The sequence below is a fragment of the Mobula birostris genome, chromosome 22 (assembly GCF_030028105.1).
Source record: "Mobula birostris isolate sMobBir1 chromosome 22, sMobBir1.hap1, whole genome shotgun sequence".
In the NCBI taxonomy this organism is placed as follows: Eukaryota; Metazoa; Chordata; class Chondrichthyes; order Myliobatiformes; family Myliobatidae; genus Mobula; species Mobula birostris.
The window spans coordinates 44,487,084-44,514,277 of record NC_092391.1 but is presented as its reverse complement, the minus strand read 5'-3'; the positions used below and the strand labels follow the sequence as shown (position 1 = coordinate 44,514,277).

The 27,194-nt window shown below is 44.2% G+C and overlaps 1 protein-coding gene across 1 annotated transcript in view; it reads left to right on the top strand.

Annotated features, from left to right (window-relative positions):
• Positions 1–9,168: 9,168 nt before the first annotated feature.
• The window catches only part of tprn (taperin), a 68,693-nt gene continuing 50,667 nt past the window's right edge, over positions 9,169–27,194 (top strand). The window contains exon 1 of the mRNA XM_072240572.1: positions 9,169–11,623. Coding sequence (XP_072096673.1) covers positions 9,227–11,623 — 2,397 coding nt within the window. The 5' untranslated portion in view covers positions 9,169–9,226. The remainder of the gene's footprint in view (positions 11,624–27,194) is intronic.

Genomic DNA, 27,194 nt, shown 5'->3' with positions numbered 1-27,194 from the left:
TACCTGAATAGAATTGGTAATATCTAAAGAATAGAAAAGGGGGTGGATAATTTCCAGCACTGCTAAGATACCAGAAAGTTTTGGATACATTACTACTCAATAGTAAAGTAAGAAATGGGAGCAGGAGTAGGTTATGTGTCCTCAAGCCCACTCTGCTACATAATAAGATCATGGCTGGTCTGGTTGAATCTGATGGCCACATTTCTGCTTAATCCTCATTAGACTCAACCTCACTATGGTCCAAAAATCAGACCAGATCTGCTTTGAATATATTGAGCAATTCAGCTTTTATGGTTCTAGGGTAGATAATTCCAAAGATCCATCACCCTTTGAGAGAAATTCCTCCTCAACGCCATTTTAAATGGATGAGAATTTAATTTGAAACTATTGCCCCACTTCTAGATTCTACCACGAGGGAAACATCCTCTCAACACTCAACAGGTCAAAGACATGCCATGAACCCCATTTCTCATTTCAGGGATGCAGCCTGACCTGTTAAAGGTTGCCAGCATTTTTAGGTTTCTAGCATCTGTAGTTTTGGTTTGTCTATCCCTCAGCACCTACTTTGTTGAGCCTTATCGGAAGAAGATCACCTCTTACTCTTTAAAGTCCAGTGAGTGTTCAGGCTACTCATCCTCTTGTAGAGAAAACTCCTTTCATTTGAGGAATGATTCTTGTGAACCTTCTCAGAACAGCCTCCAATGCAACTAGTTCCTGCTTTAAATAACAAGACCAAAGCTGTATACAGGTTTGATAGCACCAATTCTCAGTGTAACAGCAAGACTTCCTACTTCTATATGCAATCTCTTTGCTCTAAGGGCCACTTCATTTCTTACCCCAAGGCTTAAGCTCTCTTTTAGACCCAAACACCCCATCAGGCTGACTCTGCCACCAAACTGAAGGAGTGCATCACAGTGGGAGATACCAACAAATGTTTTTTTTTTGGCCAGGAAACCACCTGCTGTAGATATAGAAAGTTATGTGTCTGCCGTACAAGTGATGTAGAAAGTTCCATGTCCCCAGCTGAGACCAAAGCAACAAGTTCTTTGGTCAATTCCAGCCCTCCAACATAAAATGCTTCTTATTTGCAACTGTGATACACGTCAACTGTAGTCTCACATCAGCTGTGGTTCTTTGGTTGTGAAACACCTCAAGACATTTCAAGAACGCAGGGAGTTTATACAAAAGAATACGGACTGTCTCCCTTCTGCTTTGGAGACTTCCACTTTGAGCTTCATCTTGGATTCTTTCGGAGACTGAGGTAGTTCCAGCTTCTGCCAGCTTGAAAAGCTCGAACACAGGGATTTTCCTTTGGGAGAGAGACAGGGACCATCACACGCAGACACCCTTCTCTGGCAGCAGTGAGCGAGAGGCTGCCAGACGGTGCTGAATGCTGGCTTGCCCTCTGCACTTTTGCCAGCAGACTCTGATCACTGAATAACAAGTTACGGGCTGTGAAGTGCTACAGAGCACTTTATTTTGCATTGTAATTCAAAGATTCAACATTTAAGATTTAAATCACGTTTATTATAAAAGAATGTACACCTTGAAATTTGTCCGCTAACAGGCAGCCACAAAGCAAGAGACCTGGATAACCCAATAAAGAAAGACCAAAAACCACCGTGCAGGGAAGGAGAGGGAAAAAACACACTGTGCAAACAGTTGAAGCAAGCCAACAGCATTCCAAACCAGACTGAATCCCAGATCCACTCCCAGAGCAGCTGGAGTAGGCCCAGGCCAAGCCTTGGTCCCCAGTCATCACACCAGCAGGGCAGAAATGCCTGGCAGCCAGATCAGTTCACAGCCTCGGTGTCGCAGAGAAATAAGTGAACATTCGCGGGAAAGCGAGCAAAGTCAGCTTTACCTTTGCCTCTGTACCTGACCCTTGGGCTTCCAGTCTATCTGGGCCGACGTCTACATCGTCCGAGCTCTGGGTAGTTCCACATTCCAGGACCCGAATGCAACAGCAACAACACACCCAGCCACTGTTCTTGTCCTCACCAAATCGGCTCGGCACTTGGAGGAATCCAGCCTCGCGCCCGGGTTAAATAGACGGGCATCAAAACTCTTCCACAGCAACTCCTTTCCAAATCGCTCACTCCATTTCTGGCAATGACCCTAACTGAAGCATGAACACGTTCTGTTTTTCTTTGTCCTACCTCAATACACAATGCACTGATTTGATCTGTACGAACAGCTTTTCTCTGTATCTTAGTACATGTGACAATAATACACCAATTCCAATTCCATTGCTGGTAGACTTACCTTAAGTTGACAAAACTCTGATTTCTAGAATGTGCTCCCTGAATCTCTTTCTCCCGCTCACTCTCTTTCCCCTTGCACATTACCTCTTACACTTGCCTCTGTGATCAAACAGTTCCTTGTACATCTCCTTTTGCTGCTAACATCCCTCGAATGGCAGAGGGAGTATACCAGTCAGGGGCTGACCTCTGTGTTTGTGTGTAGAGTTTCAGAGCCACAGCCTCCGGTACCCAAAGTCTGAATCGCAGTTTCTGTGTGAGGCAGGTGACACTCCTTGCAAGTCACACTCTGTAACTGCTGGTTTCCAACTGATGTCCCAGGGCAAGCCTTTGGATAAGAAATGAAAATCAAAAAAAGAGAAAAATCCTGGATATCTGAATTAAAAACAGAAAACGCTGGAAAACCTCAGCAGGCCAGTCAGCATCCATGAGAAGAGAAACAGTTAATAATTCAAGTCCGAGACACCATCAAAGTTCGGTTTTGATGAAGAGTTTCAGATATAACACAGACACTATATGACCTGTGGTGCTTTTCTAGCTTTTTTTTTGTTTTTATTTTGGATAAGGAATGGCATTCATCCCTCAAATTGAGTTGCGGGGTACAGCTCCTGCTGTGCACAGCCCTGGTGTGTAGAAGTCCATACTATGGCTCTGAATTCTATATTGACAAACTACTGTTACTTGTGACTGTGATTATTGATGCCTGTTCCAGAGTTGTGGGAACCCATCAAGCCCTTTTGCATACAACAGGAATTCTGCAGATGCTGGAAATTCAAACAACACACATCAAAGTTGCTGGTGAACGCAGCAGGCCAGGCAGCATCTCTAGGAAGAGATACAGTCGACGTTTCAGGCCGAGACCCTTCGTCAGGACTAACTGAAGGAAGAGTTAGTAAGAGATTTGAAAGTGGGAGGGGGAGGGGGAGGAGGAGATCCAACCTGATGGCATGAACATCGACTTCTCTAACTTCCGCTAATGCTCCACCTCCCTCTCGTAGCCCATCCGTTATTTATTTATATACATACATTCTTTCTCTCACTCTCCTTTTTCTCCCTCTGTCCCTCTGACTATACCCCTTGCCCATCCTCTGGGTTCCCCCCCCACCTTTGTCTTTCTCCCTAGGCCTCCTGTCCCATGATCCTCTCATATTCCCTTTGCCAATCACCTGTCCAGCTCTTGGCTCCATCCCTCCCCCTCCTGTCTTCTCCTATCATTTTGGATCTCCCCCTCCCCCTCCCACTTTCAAATCTCTTACTAGCTCTTCTTTCAGTTAGTCCTGACGAAGGGTCTCGGCCTGAAACGTCGACTGTACCTCTTCCTAGAGATGCTGCCTGGCCTGCTGCGTTCACCAGCAACTTTGATGTGTGTTGCAAGCTCTTTTGCATTCTGGCAGTTAATCATCCCATCAAGAAGATAGATATGGCCATGGTCGGAGCATTTTCTTCAGAGCCTGAAAGACAAATCTTTATAATTTCTTATTGTTGTCTTTTTTTTTCTTTCAAATGTTGGAGTCTGTGATCGGCATTTTGGTGATCTATTGAGTGATCTGGTGCTTTGCTTTGAGCAAAGTGAGTGACCTTGAGATTGAGAAGCCTGGAGACGGTAGGGATCGACTCCATTTCCCTACGACCTCGACGACTAAAGCTCCGAGAAGCCTGGAGACAGGAGTGAGCCCGTGATCGACTCCACTTCTCTACGATCTCGGCAATTAAAGCTCCAAGGAATTTTGGAAAGTGCGGAGGGCAAGCCGGCGTTCAGCGCCGTCTATCAGCCTCTCGCTCACCGCTGCCAGCGGAGGGTGCCTGCGTGTGACGGTCCCTGTCTCTCTCCCCAAGGGAAAGTCCCTGTGTTCGAATAGTCTCTCTCTCCCTCAATGCTGTCGGTAGATGGTGCCGGAGTCTGGGGTCTTGGGTAGGGTTTAATTGACACGGTCTGTGGATCGGGCTCTGCAGTTCATGTTATGTTTTTTTGCTTCCTGGTCGCTCCTTTTTTGGTTGCTATTTTGGACGACTTTGAACCGAGGCAGCCTGCGGATAACCAACACAGAGCTGAACTGAGTATATCAGGACTCTTGTGCTTTACATTCTGTATTTTTCATTTGTCTTTTTTTTTGTTGCTGTTTGCGTGATGTGTTTTTGTTTGTGTGAGGGAGCGTTGGTGTGTCTCTTTGAATGGGTTCCATTGTTTTCTTTGTTTCGTGGCTGTGTCTGGGAAGACGAATCTCATGGTTGTACATACTTTGCCAATAAATGTACTTTGAACCTTTGAAAGAGTGAAGGTACAGAAACAAAAGCCTGTCGTAATTTCTGGCGTCCAGTGTCCTTTCAGGCGCCTTCTCTTCTGGGCTGCTGTGGCTGCCTTCAGCCCTCCTTTGCCAGGCTTGCTCTGTTGACCTGGACCGAGAGACGAGCAGGCAAGGAGCTTGTGATGGGCATGCAGGCACCGGAGTGGGGCTGAGGAGCTTGTGGTGGGAGTGCGGGCACTGGAGTGGGGCTGAGGAGGGCTGGCGGAAAGACCACCAGCAGCAGAACCGCAAGACTGTTTAATGGATCTCAGGGACGGTGAGCTGCTGAGAGATGAGAAGGTCTGTGCAAGAAGATCTACGACAATTGTAGAATATTGGCCATGCCACTGGATTACTCCGTCAGTAATCTAGAGTACAGATTCATGGTCTGAGTCCTGCCACGGCAGTTGGGCTTCTGTTAAAGAAAAGGCTGCGTCAGTAATAGAGGCTGGAACCAGTCTGTTTCACTGGCATCATTTAGGGAAGGAAATATGCTATCATCATCCAGTCTGTATACAGACGTGATTTCAGACCCACAGCTGTGTGACTGGCATTTAACTGCTGTAGCTGCAGATCAGCCAGCCACATTGTGTCACCTCACAACTTAAACAAAACCGGCTTTGACTTGTGTATCCAGCATGGTGACTAATAGTCTGCAGTGGGACTAGATCTTCCTCCTCTCACTTTCTTATCGCTCACCAACTGCCTCTCCCCGGCGGCACCCCACGTCATTGTTGATGTACTGGGTGGCTGTCGCAATTTTACTTTCCCTGCCCCTCCAACCCCCAGGCACTCCCTGCTGCCCGTGTTCCCGCCACAGACTCCACGCCTCCGTGTGGAAAATGCACTCAAACCGGCAAGGTCCCTCCCATGAACGCTTGGGGTCTCGTATTGAAGTTGTTCCTCAAGCAGCACTCTGAAATAGAAAACATAAACGCTGGAAGCGCATCACGTTACTGGTGTCTCTCTGGATTTTTAATAAAGCACCGTGACGGCTCGGTGAACAGCGGGACCAGCTCAGTAAGCGAAAACCCCAGCACAACTGCAGATGCTGCAGATCTAAAACAAAAATAAAGGATGTTGGAAATACGCGACAGGTTAGGCTGTACCCATGGGAAGGCAAATAGAGCCAACGACTCAGGTGGAGACTCGTCGTCAGAATCACCTCAGCAGCCCTGGACACACCATTTTGGAGATAAGCCCTTGTCCTAACATCCCCTCCCCCCCCCCCCACACACACCCTCTCTGCAAATCAACACCAACTCGATTTCTCATTTTACTAGTTATTTTGAAGAATTTTTCACTGGAACCTTAACTCTGTTTTATCTTCTCCACAAATACTACCGGCAGTGTGGAATGTTTCCACCACGTTCTCTCTTTTTTTAAATTTTCAGATTTTCAGCACCTGGCATTTGATGGATTTTCTGTATCAAACTTACAAAGTCGTAGAGACAGCGCTCCAGCCAACATAAAAGTCTTGGATCACAATGAGGAGAGAAAAAGCTAGGACTACTCAGCAGGTCAGGCAGCACCTGTGGTGAGAGGAGCAGCAGGTCGATGATCTTTAGACAGGGTTCTGAGAGGTCATTCACCTGAAGAGTTAGTTCCATTTTCCTCTCTGCACATTGAACTTAGAAGAGTACAACCCAGGAACAGGCCATTTGCTCCACAATGTTGTGGGTGAACCAGCTAAAAAGCAAATCAAAAACACCCAAACACTAATCCCTCCTACCTACACCATGTCCATATCCCTCCATCTTCATCACATCCATGTGCCAATCTAAGTGTCTCTTAAAAGCCTTTGCAACACACATAAAATGCCGGAGGAACTCAGCTGGCCAGGCAGCATCTGTGGAAAAGAGTAAACGGTCAGCGTTTCGGGCTGAGACCCTTCAGCAGGACATTGACTATGTAAGAGCCTTTGGTGTATTTGCCTCCAGCACCATACCAGGCAGCGTACCAAATGTAGCCTGACTTGCTAAGTGTTTCTGGTATCTTCTCTTTTTATTTTCAAATCTCTGACACCCGCAGTTTTTAGTTTCTTGATCCCTCGTACCATGATCACTGACCCACCCGATGAGATGACTCAATGGTAGGGGAGAGTGCTTTCTGGGAGTGTTTTGCCGTAAGTTTGAAATCTCCCATTGCTGAAGCACTAATTGTCATTTGCTTTCTACTAGGAAGAACAATGATGCAGGAAGCTCAAGAAATGTACAGAATGTAATTTGCTTGGCGGGGGTGGACTTCATTATCCAGGGTTGCCTCAGTAGCACCATCACTAGCAGCAAGAGCTAGCGGCTGGACTAGATGTGTGGCAGGTGAAGAAACAACCAGCGCAAGGGTTGAAGCTACGACCTCATCCTAAACCATCTCCTGTCATAGAAGAACCTGTCCAAGTCAGCGTTGGTAGGAGTGACCGTCAGACAATTCTTGTGCAAAACAAGTTCTACCTTTGCACAAAAACACTCAACCTTGTATTGTGCGGCACACTGACTGTGCTAAATGAGATAAGTTCACGCCAACTCTAGCAGTTCAAAGCTGGACGTTATCAGGCGCTGTCAACACCACAATATTAATAATGAAATTAGAACAGTACAGCACAGGAACAGGCCTTTTGGCCCAAGCTAATTAAATTAATAATAACTGTCCAGATAAACTAGTCCCTTCTGCCGACACAAAGTCCACTTCCTTCCATTTTCTGCACATTTATGACCCTATCCAAGAGCTGCTTGAATGCCTCCACCAACCCCCGGCAGTGCAATCCAGACTCTACGCGTCAAAAAAAAACTCATCTCCTTTGAGCAACACACACACAAAATGCTGGTGGAGCGCAGCAGGCCAGGCTGCATCTCTAGGAAGAGGTACAGTTGACGTTTTGGGCCGAGACCCTTCGTCAGGACTAACTGAAGGAAGAGCTAGTAAGAGATTTGAAAGTGGGAGGGGGAGATCTGAAATGATAGGAGAAGACAGGAGGGGGAGGGATGGAGCCAAGAGCTGGACAGTTGATTGGCAAAAGGGATATGAGAGGATCATGGGATGGGAGGCCTAGGGAGAAAGAAAGGGGGAGGAGAGCCCAGTGGATGGGCAAGGGGTATAGTCAGAGGGACAGAGGGAGAAAAAGGAGAGAGAGAGAGAGAAAAATAATAATTAATAATAATAATAATAAATAAATAACGGATGGGGTACGAGGGGGAGGTGGGGCATTAGCGGAAGTTTGAGAAGTCAATATTCATGCCATCAGGTTGGAGGCTGCCCAGATAGAATATAAGGTGTTGTTCCTCCAACCTGAGTGTAGCTTCATCTCGACAGTAGAGGAGGCCCCTCATCTCCTTTGAACCTACCCCCTCTCACCTTATGTACATGGCCTCCGGTATTAGACATATTAGCCCTGGGTAAAAATATACCAGCTGTCTACTCTATCTATGCTTCTTGTAAATCTTATAAACTTCAATCAGATCTCCCTTCTGACTCCACCATTCTAAAGAAAACAATCCAACTTTGTGCGACCTGTCATTACGGCACATGCCTTCTCATCCAGGCAGCATCCTGGTAAACCTGTTCTGCACCTCATCGTCACTGAGGAGGTGTCCCCGACCAGAAATATTAATATCGTTTCTCTTTCCACAGGTGCTGGCTGACCTGCTGAGTGTTGAGAGCATTTTCTGTTTTTTTAATTTCAGATTTCCAGCATCTGCGGCCAGAACCCTCACAGGCCAGTATGTCTGCCTATTAGAAGGATCAAGTTGGAGGACAAGGCGTGGTTGAATGTGGTGTGCAAAAATGAATGCAGGGAGCAATGGGTGCTTTAGATTAATGGCAGGGCAGGCATGCAGAGGGTGCTACGTTTCCTGGCTTTTGGAGGAGTATTATCTTGTTCAGTGCTATTGAGGACAAAGTGCACAGGCATTTCTATGCACATATTTTTGAATGATTATGAGGGCACATCCCAGTCCTACCTGATTACATTTCTGTCAACACATGTACTGTTTTACACCAGATTTCCTGTATGGGCAGTGTTTTACCTTATTTACTCAGCATCCTGATCTCGATTCCCCTTCCACTGCTGGATTAAATGCTGAGGAATCCAATCCAACAGCGCAATCTTCATTGTCCCTCTCACGAACTTCTTCGGTGCAATTAAGAATGGCTTTGGCTATGAGCCGACCGTACATAAATGATAACGTTTATCTGCCTGTAGGGTTACAGATAAACATAGAAACAGAAATGGTAAAGGAGAAGAATAATAAAGTAACAACAAAACCGGAAGTGATCATCTGTCCAACCTTCCTACTTCAGTATAAAATAAGACGTTTTTACCTCATCCCCACTTTCCTGTATTAGCTAATGTTAATATGACTTACTTATGTTAATAAATAAGTCCTGCAAACTACTCCGGAGGAACAGTTGAAGTTCGGAGGAAACTAACACTGGTTTGACAAAGCGGGAGAAAAGTTGTCCCGGGCTGGCTTGGAAACATGCCGTCGTCTCCCGGCAGGTGGCGCAGCGGGGCTACTCCCGGACCCCGCTCCCCGTGATTGTGTTTGTGGGCGCCATGGAGACGGGGGCGTGTCGGGGGCCGAGGCGCGGTGGCCGGCGGGATGGTGGAGGAAGGGGGAGCCGGAGTCAGAGGTTCCGGGCTGGCCAGTCAGTCGGCGCGGTGAGGGCGAGCGAGCGGTCGGGATGTCAGTGAGCGAGCAGAGGCTACCGCCCCGCGCCCAGGAGCCGGTTCTGGACGCCCAGGCCATGGCTAGGATGCCGGCGTGGAAGAGGGAGATTCTGGAGCGACGGAAGGCCAAGCAGGCGGCGGACCGGGACCGAGCCCGAGCCTCAGCTGCCGGCGGCTGGGCGCAGAGCCCGAACGCCGGCCGTGGGTCAAAGCCGCCGCTGGAGCAGACGGAGGACGGCAGCTCCGTGCTGCTGGAGAGCATCGCTCCGGTCCAGGAAAACCCGTTCATCAAGCGGGAGAGGTGGCAGCGGCAGCTGGGCGACCGGGAGCCGGGTGGCGGCGCGGCCCCGACTTCAGGCCGCTCGGTGCCGCGGCTCCTGGAGCTGTACAGCCACATCCCGGGCGTCCGTACCATCCGGGCCGACAACATCATCATCATCGAGTCCGACCCCGACTACTTCGCCGAGGCCAGCCCCAGGCACGGCGACTCGCTTCGCGTCGGCAGCTTGAGCGAGCTGTTACCGCGGGACGGCGAGGTCGGCGTGGCCGAGATCCGAGCCGACGAAGTGTTCGTCTACGAGACGCCGTTGAGCCGCAGCGAGGAGAATCTGAGCACCCTGGCCACCGAGGAGGCCGGCTCGGGACACCTGCACGGCAAAGTCAGCCGTTTGCTCGAGAAGTTTGACCAAAACTACGTGAAGCCAGCCCGGTCGAGGAGCACGGATAATCTGCTGGACGGATTATCCGCCAAGGACGGACAGAGCAAGCCATCCGTGATGCCAAAACCCCTGGTCCTCTCCAAACACAACCAAGGTCCAGCGCGGTCGGATGCCCAGGCTAGATCCTGGGGCAGCTCGCTCTCGGAGGCTGGGCGGTCGCCTGGTCCTGTCGTGAGCAGCGTGTCTCCCCCTCTTTCGAAATCACTCCCATTGTCATCCCCCAAGAGGCACCCTTCCTCCCCGTCTCCAGGCACTACGTCTTCGTTTTCCCACGTTGCCTTAAAGGATCAAGGTACCAGCATTTCTGCAGACAGACCTTTCTCTGTGTCGTCTTATCGTAAGCAGTTTGAAGGCTTGCACAGTGATGGATGGCAGAAGGATTTGCTCCCTTGGAAATCCCCTTCACAGAGGAGTAATGAGAACGGTGTGAAAGATTGCACCAACAAGGGAAATAAGGTAATAGAGAATGGTCTTCCTGAAGTTGATTTTGTGGGGAACCATGTGACCTCAGTGAAGGATGGGAAGACAGGGCAGCAAAATTGGGCAAATGCAAGTGATGTTGGGAATGGCCGGGTGCCCACTCCTCTTAAAGCATCCGGTGTGGAAGTCTCGAAAGGAACTGATAAATGGGGGCCAAAATGCGAAGTGGATTCAGGAAAATCTCCCAAATCGTGCCCTGAACCCTCACGAACTGTGGCTGAGGTTTGTCGTACCCCTCTGCCTAAGAATCCCACTCCTCTGGGGAAAGTGGAAGGTGCGGCCAAAACCACTCCAAACCTATGCAATGGCGTGTCTGCTTCCATGAGTCTCAACAACTCCTTTGAGATTGTTCCTGCCACCCCGCCAGATGTCGCGTCCATTCCAGAGGATGATATCCAAGCAAGAGCGTTGGCAAATCTTAAGAAGCAATCCAAGAACTCATTTTTTGTGATTCCAAAGAAAAGAGCAGATGCCTCTGTAGCATCCAGGGATATTTGTGGTTCCGGGGAAGTGAGCAATAAATCTGATGAAAAGCCAAAACCTGGCATTAATGCTTCTGCGCCCACTGTGATTCAAACAGACAGAAGTTCAAGTGACTCAGAGGAAAACGATGAAAGAAAAGGAGACCTATCTGATGAAGAAGCTCCTCTTCCCAAAGCAGATTTTGAGATGAAAGAGACCTTGAACAAACCTAAATCAAAAGGTAGTTATGATGTGTATTCCACGCACATGAATGCCCAGCTTTCATCCAGTGAAGGAACATCAAGCATATTGCCCACCGAGTTGTCAGAAGCAGAGCAGAAAGCTGAATCTGGTGTAATACTGATCAGAAAAGGTGACCTCCCTGTCACTAACATAGATGATATTTTAGCTACGGAAGAAACCTTGAAACAATCAGCCTTTGCAAAGCCATCTGTAAAGAAGGACAAGTCTCCCAGTGAATCCTTTGGTGGGTTACACCACCCCTTTATGCAACGGAAGAGTGGAAATACCTTCACCGTTGTTCCTCAGCGAAAGCCGGCAAACGGTAGCCAGGAAGCTCCTGCCCATAAGAGTGAGACCTCTCATGATGTGCAGCCAACTGAGGAGCTTGCCAAACTGGGGGCATTATTAAAGAAGCGTTACCCAGCTGCTGAAGATATTCAGGTGATAGGAGGCTACCTGTCGTTGGAGAGATCCTGTTTATCTAAGAGTGGCTCCACCAGAAAGAAGGTAGGCATCTGATTTCAGGTGGTAACTTGTCTTTATGCAAGATGAATTTACGTGTCAAGGCGGGGAAGATTGCCAAATGATTCTTTGTGCATTTGCCCCAGGCGAGTTATACAATTCATCTTCTATTGCGCATGGTTTTGGAAGAACAGTTGGGTTAAATTCAGTTCTGTGGTTGCCTCTTTAAACGCCCCTTCTCCAGTCCACATTTATTTTCCAATTTCACAATCTACTGACGTGGTTTTGTGCTCTCATGAAAACCCCATGGTCTCTGGGTGCTTTTTGACTGTCAAGGGAATGGAATCTCCCACAGCAGATTGGAAAGTTAAAGCCTGTGGTTTATATGAAATCGCCTACAGGATGGATTGTACATGTCATATTGCCTGAATGGTTCACTATGATCAGCAAGCCTCTTGTCCCAAAAATAACTCTCCCTTTGTTACACAGTTTCACTCCAGGGGTTGTTTTGATCTTAAGCTGGTGAATGACTGATTTTACTAGGAAGCGAGTTATAATTTGGAGAGGCATGGCAGATTTGTAGGATTACGCAGGGAATGTGGGACAGAATCAGGCTGTGTGGTTCAGCCAGCCCACGCTCGTGCTTGTGTATTCAGGTCTCTTGTTTTTACTCATCTGCATCTATGGGCTTCACCCTGGTATGGTCTGTTTGCTGGCCTCTTGCATTTACCCAGATGGTCAGCTTCAGCCCCTGTTGGGTCTGAGTTTCATATTCTCACCACTCTTTGAAATGATAATGAAGTGACTTCTGAATTCACTGCTGGCTTTCTATACGAGGAGCTTGACTGCCACTGGTTACGTTCTCCTGCCTCTTTATCAATACCTTCTGTAATTTTGAAAAGCCCGGTATGTTTGTCCTGTCTCGATGTGGACACCCTCTTTTCATTTTACGCGCCTTCATCCTTAGTATATCATCCAGAGCTGTACACAGCCCTGTGCGGTCTGAGCAGGGTATGTTTATTTACTGAGATGCAGGTATAGTGTGGAATGGGCCCTTCGAGCTGCACCGCTGACTTGATCTGAACCTGATCATGGGATAGTTTACAATGACCGATTGAACTACCAGCCGGTGCGTCTTGGGAAAGTGGGAGGGAACCAGAGCACTTGGAGGTAACCAATGCAATCACGGGGAGAATGTGTAAACTCCTTACAGGCAGAGGCGGGAGTTGAACCCCGGTCACTGGTACTGTAAAGCGTTGTGCCCAGTATTCTGTGCAGGTTTAGCACAATAACTCCATGTGGTTTACTTTCTTTTAATGATCTTGCTAACCTGTAGTGCATCTTCTTGTGCTTCAGCATCTTTTTGATCGCCTGCCCCATGTAGAACTTGCACTTGTGATCTCACACTTCGCCTTTTTTCCCTACCAAAACACATCCCCTTGAATTTATTTGCATTGAACTTCACTTTGTTTCCCTGTTCTAAGGTTTTGATGTTGTTCTGTATAATTTTCTTTTTCAGTGTTCACTGTTCTCCCAACCCCATCCCAAATTTGGTTTCAACTGCAAATTTGGTAGTTGCACTTTTGGTTCCAACATCTAGTACTGAATGTACATTGTTAAAGTACTGGAGTCCCAGTGATGATTCCCTTAAAACACCATTACCCAGCATTGAGAAAAGCTACTCTTTGTTTCCACACTGCTTTCTGTCCATATGTGAGCTAACAATCTATTCAGCTGCTTACACGCGTTCACCAGCAACTTTTATGTATTCAGCTGCTTGCTCCATTTCACTGCACTCTCAAGGCTTATTAGTCATGATGGGGAATCTTATGCGGGGACTTTTGAAAATTAAAATAAATTGCGTCGTGTGTATGTGCTCTGTTTTCTCCTCAAAACATTACAAAATTTGGTCAGAGACTTCCTTGTTTATTAACGTTCTGCTAACTGGAAGTTCTTCTATCGTCTCCTTAGAGGACAGTTCCATTATCTTTCTGCTACCTGTGGCCTTGTAGCAGATTGGGACTGAGTGGGAAAATGGATTGGCCATGATGAAACGGTGGAGCAGACTCGATGGGCCAAATGGTCTAATTTTGCTCCTGTATCTTGTGTTTTTGTTTTAATACCACCTGGCCTGTAATTCTTGCGGCGATTTCTAGTCCCCCCAATTCAGGTATTGCATTGGCTATCTGTTTGTCTTCTGGTTCAATAAAACACATTTTTAAATGTGTAGTGATGTTTCCACTATCATTTGGGTTCTTTCAAGATGAGTAGAAGCAATCTGCTTGGATTGCTTTATGGTATGAGTGTGATTATTTACTGTATCTCTTTCTTTCTGTTACTAGAAGCACTCATCTCAAATACAATCCACTTGTTTTATTTTCCTTCTAAGTATTGAAGCAAAATTAATCATTCAATATTTCCCTAAAATCTTTGGCATACTTCTATCTCTTAATTGCCTTATTGCTATCCCATCCTTTAATTGACATTTGTACAATTCTTCACTATTTAATCCCTGATTTTTTTCATATTTTCCCTTTTTCTTGCAAGTGTATTCCCCTCATAAACTCTTGGTTGTGTATCTCTGGAATCTAGATATGGTGGGAGGCCAGTTCATAAGCTATACTTAAAAGATAAATATTTGAAAGTTTGAGGAACTGGCACAGAAGAAGAGTTGAGACCTGTGTAGATCAGGTAATTGCAAAGGGTTCACATACTTTTTTTGCTACAGTTTGTGTCTGTTCTGACCCTGAGTTGTTCTTGTGTTACCATAAATTCTCGTGGGTATCTAGTGTGCTCTTTTTGTGAAATGTTTTTACTGCATTCTAAAAGCTGTTTTAAAATCTTTCCAATTATTCAGCATTGTTGTTTATCAGCTTTGGTCATTTTATAAACTGCAATCTTATTTGAGTTGGAGCTATATTAGTACTTTTCATCTTTGAATTCCTGCAAGACTTGGGAGTAGATGTAATCCTGGGCTTTTGACAGTTTCAATTTCCGTCTGAATACACATGCCCACTGTACAAGGTGATGAATGTTATTCTTGTCCCAGCATACATTTTTGTTCAGTTGAAAGAATTTCTTGATTAGAAGTCTGATCCCTCATTGCGAGCCCTGTAATTAGTTGGATTTTCTAGAGGCTGTCAGAATCGTCTGAGAGCAGCAGTGGTGTGAAATAAACACAAACCCATTGGCATAAGTGATAGGAGCAAAATAGGCCATTTGGCCCATTGAGCTGCTTCGCAATTTGATCATGGCTGATGTATTATTCCTCTTAACCCCATCTTCTTGCCTTCTTGCTATAACCTTTGATGCCCTGACTAATCAAGAATCTACCAGCCTTTGCTTGAATGATTTGACCAATCTTGAGCAGTATGCTGGAGGAGTTCTGTGGTGATTCTTGGGGGGGGGGGGTGGGGGTGGTTGATATTTTGGATAAAGATTAATGCATTGCGTGGGACTACAAGTGGTTCCGACAGGTTTGGTAGCAATAGGCTGAAATGTTAAAAACATTGTGATACATACAGTAATGGAGGTAGTGAGTCTTGGTTGTTCAGTAAGTTGCTAGATACACTACACGCTTAAGACTGGAAATATTTTGTTTCTGTACACAAAAACCTACAATCTACACTCAGTGGCCACTTGATCATATATCGGATTGTAACCTGGTGTGGTCTTCGAGGTTCGACGTGTTGTGCATTCAGAGATGCTCTTCTGCACACTACTGTTGTAACACATGGCTGTTTACATTACTGTTGCCTTTCTGTCAGCTGAACCATTCTGGCCATTCTCCTCTGACCTCCCATTAACAAGGTGCTTTCACCTACAGAATTGCTGCAGTGAACTTTTTTCATTTTTTGCGTGTGTGAAAATCACAAGAGATTAGATGTTTCTGAGATACTCAAACCACCCCGTCTGGCACCAACAATCATTCTACGATCACATTTCTTCCCCATTCTGATGTTTGATCTGAACAACAACTGAACCTCTTGACTATGTCTGCATGCTTTTATGCATTTTGTTGCTGTCACATGATTTGCTGATTTCGATGTTTGCATTAATGAGGAGGTATAGCTCAAAAGTGGCCACAGAGTGTATGTTGCTTTTTGTAGGTTCTACTCTCTCAGATTCTTTGTGCAGAGAATGTGGATGTTGGTGTTTTTGAAACTTTGCTCTGCAGGAGCTTTTGGAGGATCTCCAAAACCGTACTATTTCTTTAAATTCTTGGTGGGACAAAGGAGATAATGTATTGTGTTTTTGCACAAGTCCCACAGATTCAAGGATAGTTACCATGGACACGGTGTAACTGCAGGGCAGGGCAGGTCAGGTGCAGAATGAAGAACACCTTTATCTGGGCAAGAATTCTGGATCTCGTGTGAGGGTCGTACTGGTATATATGATATTCCCATTTGTGAGTACCGAGGGAATGTATTATTTCTACATGTGAGTAGTAGTGGAGATTATTGGGACTGAGTGCAAGAGCCTGGCTTTCTATGATGTGAAGCGTGAGATTGTGAAACAGAATTCTTTAACCTATCATGATCTTCCTATTGGTATAGCAAATTGGATTTAATTTTAGACTGGTTACATCTTCTACATTAATTTCACCACTGTATCTTTCATTTATTACAGCTGTGAACATGCTGATAATTTGTGATCTGATATCTCCTGATGAACAGTAACTTATTTGGATCACACAGCAAGTAATAAAATGGCTCACCTGGAAAGGTTGTGAATTATCCCGTTCACTACGTGTGAGCAAAGCTACTTGTGCATTAGCAGATTTTTGTCTGATTAGCATAGCTATTCACTGTCTGGATTTTGATTGGAGTTGACACTTGTCAATCATCAACAGGTGAGAGTAGCTGGTTTAACGCAGGAGTTGAATCTCCCGCATTGCAGGCTTTACGTGAGAGGCTGATTTCAGTTTTGTTCGTCCCACCCCAAATTTGATGTTAACATTGAGTGTCAACCAAGATTGTCTGATTTTCACCCTACAAGGATGTATACTGCTAATTATTTTGGGGTTAGTGGGATATTGTTAAAATGGGATGTGTCACATTAGTGGAATGTGTGAAAAGTACATAGCAAGATTAAAATAGATGTTGCTGATGCCAGAAATCTGAAGTAAAGGTCAAAAATATTTGCAGGTACTCAATGAGTTGTGCAACATCTATGGGAATGAACTACAATTACAAATGTTTAAAGTTGATAACCTTTAATTATAACTAGAACAAATCTGAAAGGTAACAAGTTTCCCGCAGTTGGGGAAATGGTAGGAAGGAACGAAGAATCTGCTGGGGAACTCTGGCAGCATCTGTGAGGGAAGTGGAATTGTTGACATTTTGGGTCAAAACCCTTCGTGAGGACAGACATTTCCTTTCCCCACAGATGCCGCTGGGCCTGTTGAGTTCCTTCAGCAGATTGTGTGTTGTGTCATCTTCCAACAGCTGTTCCTCCAAGCAACAAAAAGGAACCGTGGAGGAGAGACTAGTGCTTGGATGACAAGGATGATGTGGCAAGGCAAAAGAGGGGTAACTAAAGCAGTGAGATGGAGAGGAGGTATAAATGAGTAGCAGAATCACTATCTGGCTGTTGAACTTGGTATTAGATTTAAATCCAGATGGTTTGGTATCTGCCCCGTGTGAGCTGGGAGTTCAGAATGCAGATGGAATGGGTAGCCAGACCAGAGATCTGCAATGCAGTCACGGTTAGAGCTTGTGCTGGGGTCAGGTAACTTGTCGTAGTCAGACTCTGGAGTTCTCCTCTGTTTCTCACTCCCTTTAAATTTGCCAGGTTTACTGGAAAACTTAGCATACTGCATATTTTAAAAAGTGAAAATAAAAGCATATTAATAAGGCTGATCTGGGAAATCTATTGGTCTGGTACTACAAAAGTCCCAAGAGTACTGGATCATTGTGGAGTTACTGTGTTAAAAACAGAAGTTGTAATCTGCTTGGTTAAAAGATGAGGTTTGTGATCATCTTCGTTGGCACGTTAGCTCATTATGGCTTTCTGGAAACAGCACCATAAAATAACTTTGGAGAATGAGTACCTGCTTTGTCTCCATTAACTCAGTTTTGCCTACATTTGTCAGACAGAGTCCCATTCTGGTCATATAATCTTTCTGTATTCTACCTGGCCACTATTTTTTCTCTCTTGTCTTCTGTTTCTACTTTCTAAGATTTGTTCATCTCTGATTCATTTGAGTATGATAAAGGGTCATTAATTCAAAGATACTGCCTGATATTCTATGTAAAACATAATTTTCTGATTTAAAAGCAAATTAACAAGTTAATTAGAACTGCAAACAGTTTCAAGCTCCTGACAGTGGACATCACGCACAACCTCTCATGGACCCAGAGCACATCCTACGCAGTCAAGAAAGCTCACCAACACCTCTGAAGAGAGCTGGACTTTGCACATTCATACACATGTCATTCTACAGATGTACAGTAGTTTGATTCCAAAGAGTAAGACTGCTCCTCTCACCATCTCCACCATGACTTTTTTGTTTCCTATTAGTCACTGTATGTACAGCCTAGCATCACTTTATGAACATACATTCAATCTATGTATTTAAGGTATCTTGTGTATCTGCCCTTATTGTGTGCTTTTTAGTATCATTATTGTTCTTTATCTTTTGTGTTTTTTCTTGTGTTGCATCGAATCCACGGTAACAGTTCGTTCATTCTCCTTACACATGTGTACAGGAAACGGCATTAAACAAACTTGAACTTGATGAAAGGTGGAGAACAATCACTCTCCTAACAGCCAGTCAGAAAAACTAAATCCTTCACCATTCCCCTGAGTTGCTTTTAAACTGCTAGTTAAGGCAGGCTTGAAATCTCCTACTTTACTTACATCACTTCTATATGGTGTTGATAGTGATATGAGCGTTGTAACTGAGGATTGCTACACAAAAGAAAGTTATTTGCTTATTGTCGCATGTTTTATATTTTTGGGACTTGTAGCCTAACCATTTACTCATGCCTAATTAATGGCTTTCTTCTATCATAAGGTCAGAAATGGGGAGATTTGCTGATTGTACAATATTTAATTACATTTATTCTGTTACCAAATGAAATAGTTGATGCCTGCATGAAGTAAACTAAAGACAACATTAAGTCAAGGTCTGAAAGATGACAGCTGATGTTTTTGCCATGAAGATATATATCTATCAATTCCACCAAGAGGCAATTGAGCCCACCATCGCTGATGTCCAGTGGCTTCAACTTTGGTGAATCCCCATCATCAACTTTCTGGGAATTACCACTGGTTAGAATTTCACCTGGACCAGCCACACAAATACCATGGCTAGAAGAGCAGAGAATGGTAATCTGCGATGAGTCACTGAACTCCTGAAACCTCAAATGTACTATGTACAAGTCAGTATGAAATATTCTCCACTAGCTTGGGTGATTTCAGCTTCAAAAAAACACTCAAACGTAGACAAGGGTTTCAAATGTAGCTGAGCTGTGCTAGGAGATCGGTTGAGCGGTTTTGTTGATGGTGTTTGGAGCTGGCCTTTGTCAACTATGACAGTAAATGCATATGGTCTTACATAAGCCTGGTCTTCACTGTATGTGGTTATGGGAAATGACTGCTTATCCAGTGTGGGAGTCAGCTAAACATGACAAGATCAGAAACTGGAGAGGTTAAGGTCATCTGGCTAAGCTACCATTGGATCCTGGTGCTTTTGCAATCCAAAGGTTCTTTGGAAATCCAGAATGAGGCAGGAAGCTTTTTGCTAAGCCATTTTATTAAGTGTTGCAAGATCGAAGAATGAACAAAGAAGGAAGAACTGAGAGAACAGAGGGAAAAAAAGAGAAAGTAGCCGTGGTCATCTCGTATTCAGACTGTTCCACTGATAACAATTAACCCATAAAATAGCCAGACTGAAGTGGCCAGACACCTGCTACTGAAAACTTAAAAGTTTCTGGAAAAATTCAGAAGCAACTGTACAGTAAAGTTCTGAACATTAACATGCATGTGGGTGATTATATAAAAATACCAGATAGCATAGGAAGGTAAAACTGCAAGAAAGGTAACGATTCTACACCCGAGTCTGACATGACTGAGGTTGAATTTTCTTATTCCAGAGGTGTTCAAATCCCATGGTGGAAATTAAATTAAATCTAGAATTAAGAATCTTGACTGTGGCCATGAATATACAGTAATTATTGCATAAACGTCTCTCCATTCCAGCCGTGGTGTTAGGGAAATCAATGCTTACTTGTCTAGACTGGGACCCTCAATGCACTTGATGTTTAACTGCCCTCTGAAAGAAGTCAGCTGGTTATGGGACAGATCTCTGAAATTTGTGATACTGTATAGTATATAGCCCTAAAATTTATGCTCTCTGGAGTGTGATTTGAGTTCTCAGTACCTGGATGACTGAACTGCGGTGAGTATAAACCTGTGTTCTTGGAATGCAGGTGACTCAGGAGGAGAGCAACTTGCGTGCACTTGATCTGTGCAGTTTGAATCTTCATCTGGTGACACTGAAACAAGAATGCTGAGTCTGAGTTAGAACTAAAATTGAGCAAAATTAAGACATATTTTCAATCCATTAATCTTGGCTGAAGGATTCTTAAGACAGCTCTTTTAGGATGTGAAATAGTAACACCACTGCTGTTTAGGTTAGTGCTTTAGTTTTAAAGAAATCATTGTGGGATACAGAGTATTGAGGACCTGTTTCCATTAATGAAATTTCAGAAATTGGAGCTTAATTTTACATCCCCTTTTGGCATTGCAATGGAATAAAATGCAGCCAAATATTTGTCACAGCATGACTGTTCTTCAGAGCTCTCCCAGTTCTCAGAATAACATGGAACTAATTAATACTTATAGCAGAACCTGATCAGCTGTACTTCCCAATCTTTTGTAAATTACTTCTCCCCCGTCTGTTTCTTTACGACCCTGAACTGAACTCTGTTCACCTAGACCACTTTGAAGTGAGTATTGTATTGACAGTTTCTGCAAAATGTAAATAAACTCAACTTCCCATGAGTTTTTTTTTATGGCTGAGTTATGACCCGCGAACTTTGCACCATGATGCCTATATAGTGGGCGAGTCTAAAGATTGCAGATACACCTTCTACACAGTTTGTACAAAGTCCATTTTAGACTTGTAGGAATGTTCCAATTTCCTTTATCTTTTTGTGTGAGGAAATGTTCTCATTTCATTCTGAGTAGCCTTGCTTTGTCCTTAGGATGTTGCATTGAATCGAGTGACCTACAGTTGGTGTTTCCATAAGACCATAAAACATAGGAGCAGAATTAGGCTATCTGGCCCATCGAGCCTGCTCTGCCATTCCATCATCGCTGATCCTGGATCTCATTCAACCCCATATACCTGCCTTTTCGCCATAACCTTTGATGCCCTGACCAATCAGAAAACTATTATTTTTAGCTTTAAATATACCCACAGACTTGGTCTCCACCGCAGTCTGTGGCAGAGCATTTCATGGATTCAACACTCACTAGCTAAAAAAATTCCTCCTTCCCTCTGTTCTAGAGGGTTGGCCCTCGATTTTGAAGCTGAGCCCTCTAGTTCTGGATACCCCACCAGAGGAAACATCCTCTCCACATCCACCCTATCTAGTCCTTTCAACATTTGGTAGGTTTCAATGAGATCCCCCCCACATTCTTCTAAATTCTGGTGAGTACAGGCCCAAAGCTGCCAAACGCTTCTCATATTTTAACTCCTTCATTCCTATAATCATCCTCATGAACTTCCTCTGGACTCTCTCAAAGACAACACATCCTTTGAGATATGGGTCCCAAGACTGTTGATAATACTCTTAATCTGGCCTGACCAGTGTCTTACAAAAACTCAGCATTATCTCCTTGGTTTTTATATTCTATTCCCCTTGAAATGAATGGCAACATTGCATTTGCTGCCTTTACCACAGATGCAAACTGTAAATTAAACTGGAATACTTACATGAGGACTCCCAAGTCCCTTTGCATCTCTGATGTTTGTATTTTCACTCCAGTTAGACAATAGTCTGCGCTATTGTTCCTTTTACCAAACTGCATCATACATTTCCTAACACTGTATTCCATCTGACACTTCTGCCCATTCTTCCAATGTGCTTAAATCCTTCTGCAATTGCATTGCTTGCTCAGCACTACCCACCCCTCCACCTATCTTCGTATCATCTGCTAACTTTGCCGCAAAGCCATCACTTCATTATTTGCTAAAGTGATTTGGCCTGAAAGGTCAACTGTACTTTTTTCCATAGATGCTGACTGGCCTGCTGAGTTCCTCCAGCATTTTATGTGTGTTGCTCAGATTTCCAACTTCTGCAGATTCTCTCTTGTTTGTGATTCCATTATCTAAATCATTGACAAACAGTGTGAAAAGAAGCGGTTCCAATACCGACCATTGAGGAACACCAGTAATCACCAGAAAAGGCCCCCTTTATTCCCGCTCGTGCCTCCTGCCTGTCAGCCATTCCTCTATCCATGCCATTATCTTTCCTGTAACGCCATAGGATCTTATCTTGTTAGGCTGCCTTGTGTGGCAAGATTTCCCTTTATAGAAACTGTGCTAACTTTGACTTATTTTATCATTACTTTCCAAGTACCCCGAAACTTGATCCTAAATAATGGACTTCAACACTTTCCCAACCACTGAGGTTAGGCTAACCGGTCTATAATTTTTTTTTTCTTTTGCCTTCCTCCCTTCTTAAAGAGTGGAGTGACATTTGCAATTTTCCAGTCCTTCAGAACCATGCTAAAATCAAGTGATTCTTGAAAGATCATGACCAATGCAACTGCTATCCCTTCAGCAACCTCTTTCAGAACTCTGGGCTGTAGTCCATCTGGTCCAGGTGACTTATCCACCTTAAGACCTTTCAGTTTGCCTATCATTTTTTCCTTTGTAATAACAACAGCACTCACTGCTGCTCCCCGACACTCACAGACCTCTGCAACATTGCTAGTGTCTTCTACAGAAAAGACTGATGCAAAGTCCGTGTAGCCTTCTCCCCTTATCCCTTCATGCCCTGACCAATCAAGAATTTATCAACTTGTACCTTAAATATACATATAGACTTGGCAAAGAATTCCACAGGTTCACCATTCTCTAGTTAAAGAAATTCCTCCTCATTTCTGTTCTAAAAGGATTCTCCTCTATTCTGAGGCTGTGTCCTCTGGTCTTAGACTCTCCCACCATAGGAAACATTCTCTCCACATCCACTCTATCAAGGCCTTTTATCATTCGATAGGTTTCAGGGAGGTCACCCCTAATTCTTCTGAATTCCAGTGAATACAGGCCTAGAGCCATCAAACACTCTTTATATGACAAGTCATTCAAACCAGGGATCATTTTCGTGAACACATCCTTTCTATGACAAAGGGCCCAAAACTCCAAGTGAGGCCTCACCAGTACTTTATAAAGTCTCAACATTACATCCCTGCTTTTATATTTTAGTCCTCTTGAGAAGAATGCTACCATTGCATTCGCCGCCTTCACCACAGACTGAAGCTGTAAATTAACCTTTAGGGAATCCTGCACAAACACTCAAGTCCTTTTGCACTTCAGCTTTTTGTATTTTCTGTCCATTCAGAATACAGTCAATCCTTTAATTTCTTCTACCAAAGTGCATGACCATACACTTCCCCACACTGTATTCCATTTGCCACTTTTTTCTCATTCTAATGTGTCTAAATCCTTCTGTACCCTCTCTACTTCCTCAGAACTACCTACCCCTCCACCTATCTTCATACTGTCTGCAAACTTTGCAACAAAGCCATCAATTCCACCATCCAAATCATTGACATATAATGTAAAAAATTATTCACTGGCAGCCAACCAGAAAAGGCTTCCTTTGTTCTGACTCTTTGCCTCCTGCCAATCAGCCACTGCTTTATCCATGCAAGAACCTTTCCTGTAATACCATGGGCTCTTAGCTTGTTAAGCTGCCTTGTGTGGCACCTTGTCAAAGGCCTTCTGTAAATCCAAAATACCTAACATCAACTGATTCTCCTTTGTCCAACCTGCTTGTTATTTCTTCAAAGAGTTCCAACAGATTTGTCAGGTAAGATTTTCTCTTGAGGGAACCATGCTGACTAAGGCCTATTTTATCATGTGCCTCCAAGTAGCCTGAAACCACGTCCTTAACAATAAACTCCAACATTTTCCCAATCACTGTGGTCAGACTAACTGGCCTATAGTTTCCTTTCTTCTGCCACTCTCCCTTCTTGCAGAGTGGAGTGACATTTACAATTTTCCAGTTTTCTGGATCCATTCCAGAAACTAGTGATTCTTGAAAGATCATTACTAATGCCTCCATGATCTTTACAGCACATCTTTCAGGACTCTGGGTTGAGCACCTTCAGGTGACTTAGTTACGTTCAGATCTTCCAGTTTCCGAAGGCCCTTCTCTCTAGTACTGATAACTTCTTGCACTTCATGACCCCTGACACCTGGAACTTCTGTCGTACTGCTAGTATCTCCCACAGTGAAGACTGATGAAAAATACATATTCAGTTCGTCCGCTATTTCCATGTCCTTGATTACCACCTCTCCAGCATCATTTTCCAATGGTCCGATATCCGCTCTCCTCTCTTGTACACTTTACGTATCTGAAGAAATCTGGTATCCAATATATTGGCTAGCTTACTTCTGTATTCCATCTTTACCTTAATAACTATTTTAGTTGCCTTCTGTTGGTATTTGAAAGCTTCCTAATCCTCTAACTTCCCACTTATTTTTGCTCTATTACATGCTCTCTCTTTGACTTTTATGTTGGCTTTGTCTTCTCTTGCCAGCCGTGGTTGTGTCGTCTTGCCTTTAGACTGCTTCTTCCTCTTTGGGATGTCTCCTTGGGGAACTGCTATCTTTTACTGTTTGGGCCTTAGCTCATCAAGTTTTTCCATCTGCTTTAGGCTTAACACAATAGTCCATATTACCTTCAGGCCAGATGCCAGCTCATCACATCTTCCTCTGCTGCTGGTCACGGCATTGGGCTCAACTAAATAACACTCAAGTTCAGGAGAGTCTGTAAACACTTCACATCCTGCCGCTGACCTTCACACAAAGCTGGCTGCAGTGAGAATGGGAGAATATTTACTCTACAAGGCTTTATTATAACTTAATACTGTTCTCTAATATGTTCCCATTTTAATTCTGTAACCTTTGTGCAACCACTGTTGTTTAATCTCATGTCAAGTGTGATAAATCTGATTCTGATGCTGAAATAACTTAATCTAGTTAATTAAGTTTCTATCAAGCACCAAAAGTCTTTGTGTCAAACCATGAAAAGCTGGAGATTTAACTTTAGGGTCACATCACCCAAAATCTTTTGGCGACTTGGGAACTGCTCCACAGTGCGTGGGACGTGTCTGAAATGCAGGAAGTTAGTCTGTTTAGCTTTTTGTGTCCCAAAAAAGATATGAATGTATTTATGGCATCCAGCCCATAGGCTGTTGCAACTTGATTTTTGGCTCCAGCTCTTTTACTTTTCATTTCTTCCACCAGTGAAAACGGTCTGATTTTACCCAACATATTAACTTTGATATTTTAAACCCTGAATTAAATGGATTTTTTAAATCCTAGACTATACAAGATAAATACGTAAAACTAGGGATCTGTGAATGGATACTCCAAGGTCTCTGTTCCCCTGCACTAATCAATAACCGATTTGATTCACTCACTTGGTTCTTCTTCTCAAGTACAGCACATTATATTGAATTCCATTTTCCACTCCTCTGTTCAGCTATCATTCCATTGATATCAACCATAACTTAGAGCTTTTTGCTTCTGTATCAGTTCTTTGATATAATCAGAAAACTTTTCAGTCATGACCTTGTTTCAATCTGTTAAGTAATGGAGATGGAGGGATTCATTGAGCAGAAGGCAGATGAAACCCGGAGTCGGAGGGGGATGAAAATGCTGATAGGGTTGGGAGGGTGGGGTTGTGTGGTGAGCTGTTGGGAAAGAGGACAAACAGGAGGATCAGAGGTGGATTAAGGGAGTGGAGAACATGGCAGTTAATGGCTATCTGAAAATGGAGAACTCAGTGCTCATACCATTTGGTTGTAGACGACCCAGGCATGAGGTGTTTCTGTAGTTTGCATTGGGCCTTGCTCACTCTGGCAGTAGAGAAGGTCAAGGATGAACAGGATGGAGTGGGAATGGAAGTAAAAATGAAATATCTTACTCTTGACTGCTGTTATTAGAACAATTCAAAGTATTCATATGGAATTTGTTTGGTCCTGAGAAGTGTTCGACAGTAGAGATGCTGAATACATGCACCTAGTTGCTAGATGTTGGCTTCAGTTATTTTTTTTTAGAGAAAGCAAAGTTTAGGCAATAGAGCAATACTGTGGGTTCTTGACATTCTGTGATCTTTATGTAGCCCCTTGGTAAGCCTCAGGCTCGCTCAACTCACTGTCGTCTGGGGTAAGCAGCCTTCGGCCCCGTCAAACTGGGTAATCAAGTTTGTGTGGATGCTGTGTGATGTACCCCACCCTGCCAATTAACAGACAATACACCATATGTGATTAAATGATTACACTTTATGGATCTTACTGGAACTAGGTAAATAATAGAGATAAAATTTAGAAGGAAAGCAAAAGGTGCCAAACTTATCAAGGTTCAACCATGTTGTGCACATAGTTGGAGCTCAATTAACAGAGTCTTCTTTCCACCATTCGATCCCCTCTGACCTCCTCGACCCGCCGCCTGGGACCAACCACGGTAGTTGACCAGATGCTCCATACGAGTCTCTCTTCGTCTCCTCTCCTCGCCGAAGACCCTGGGCCTCGGACTCTCGCTGGGGGTCCATCCCGTCGGCCAGCTTACAGCACCGCATCTCCTCTCTCTGTCCCCATCGCGCCTTCTGTGCCAAAGCCCGCGCAACACAATAGCTTACAGACACACAAGAAAGAATAACTTCTATCTCAATTGGTTCGGTCCTTCTCTTATCAATATAACCCAAACAAGCAGAGAGAGAGAGAGAGGACTCCTTACATTGCAGTTATTTCAGAAAAGCCATTTTAAATATAACATAACAAAGAAGCCATTTTGATTAGCCTATGCAGTAACATAAAAGAAGAAACCCCTTACACTCTCCCCCCCCCCCCACCAAATATCACTTTTTGAAGCACAGCAATGATCTGGTAGAAGGAATGCCCAGCTGTCCATGTAATATGGACCAAATACATTGGGACTAACTGTACCAAAGACATTTATTTATTTAATGAGGTACAGCGTGGAATAGGCCTTTCTGGCACTTCGAGCCACGCTGCAGAGCACCCCCTCCCAATCTAACCCTAGCATAATCTCCGGACAATTTACAATGACCAATTAACTTACCAACTGGTACGTCTTTTGGACTGTGCGAGGAAACGGGAGCACCTGAGGAAACCCATGAAATCCAAGGAGAACATACAACTCCTTACAGGCAGGGGTGAGAATTATACCCGGGTCACCTGTACTGTAAAGCTACCCACCCTTTCTTCCTAATGTAGGATATAGAAGTTAATTGTTCATAATTTTGATAGATGGAGTTGTAGTTAGTTTATAAAATGTATAGGGATACTGAGTGCAGTGAGAATCGATGTTAGTTTCCACATTGTTTATTGGTTAATAAAAGTGTCTTTG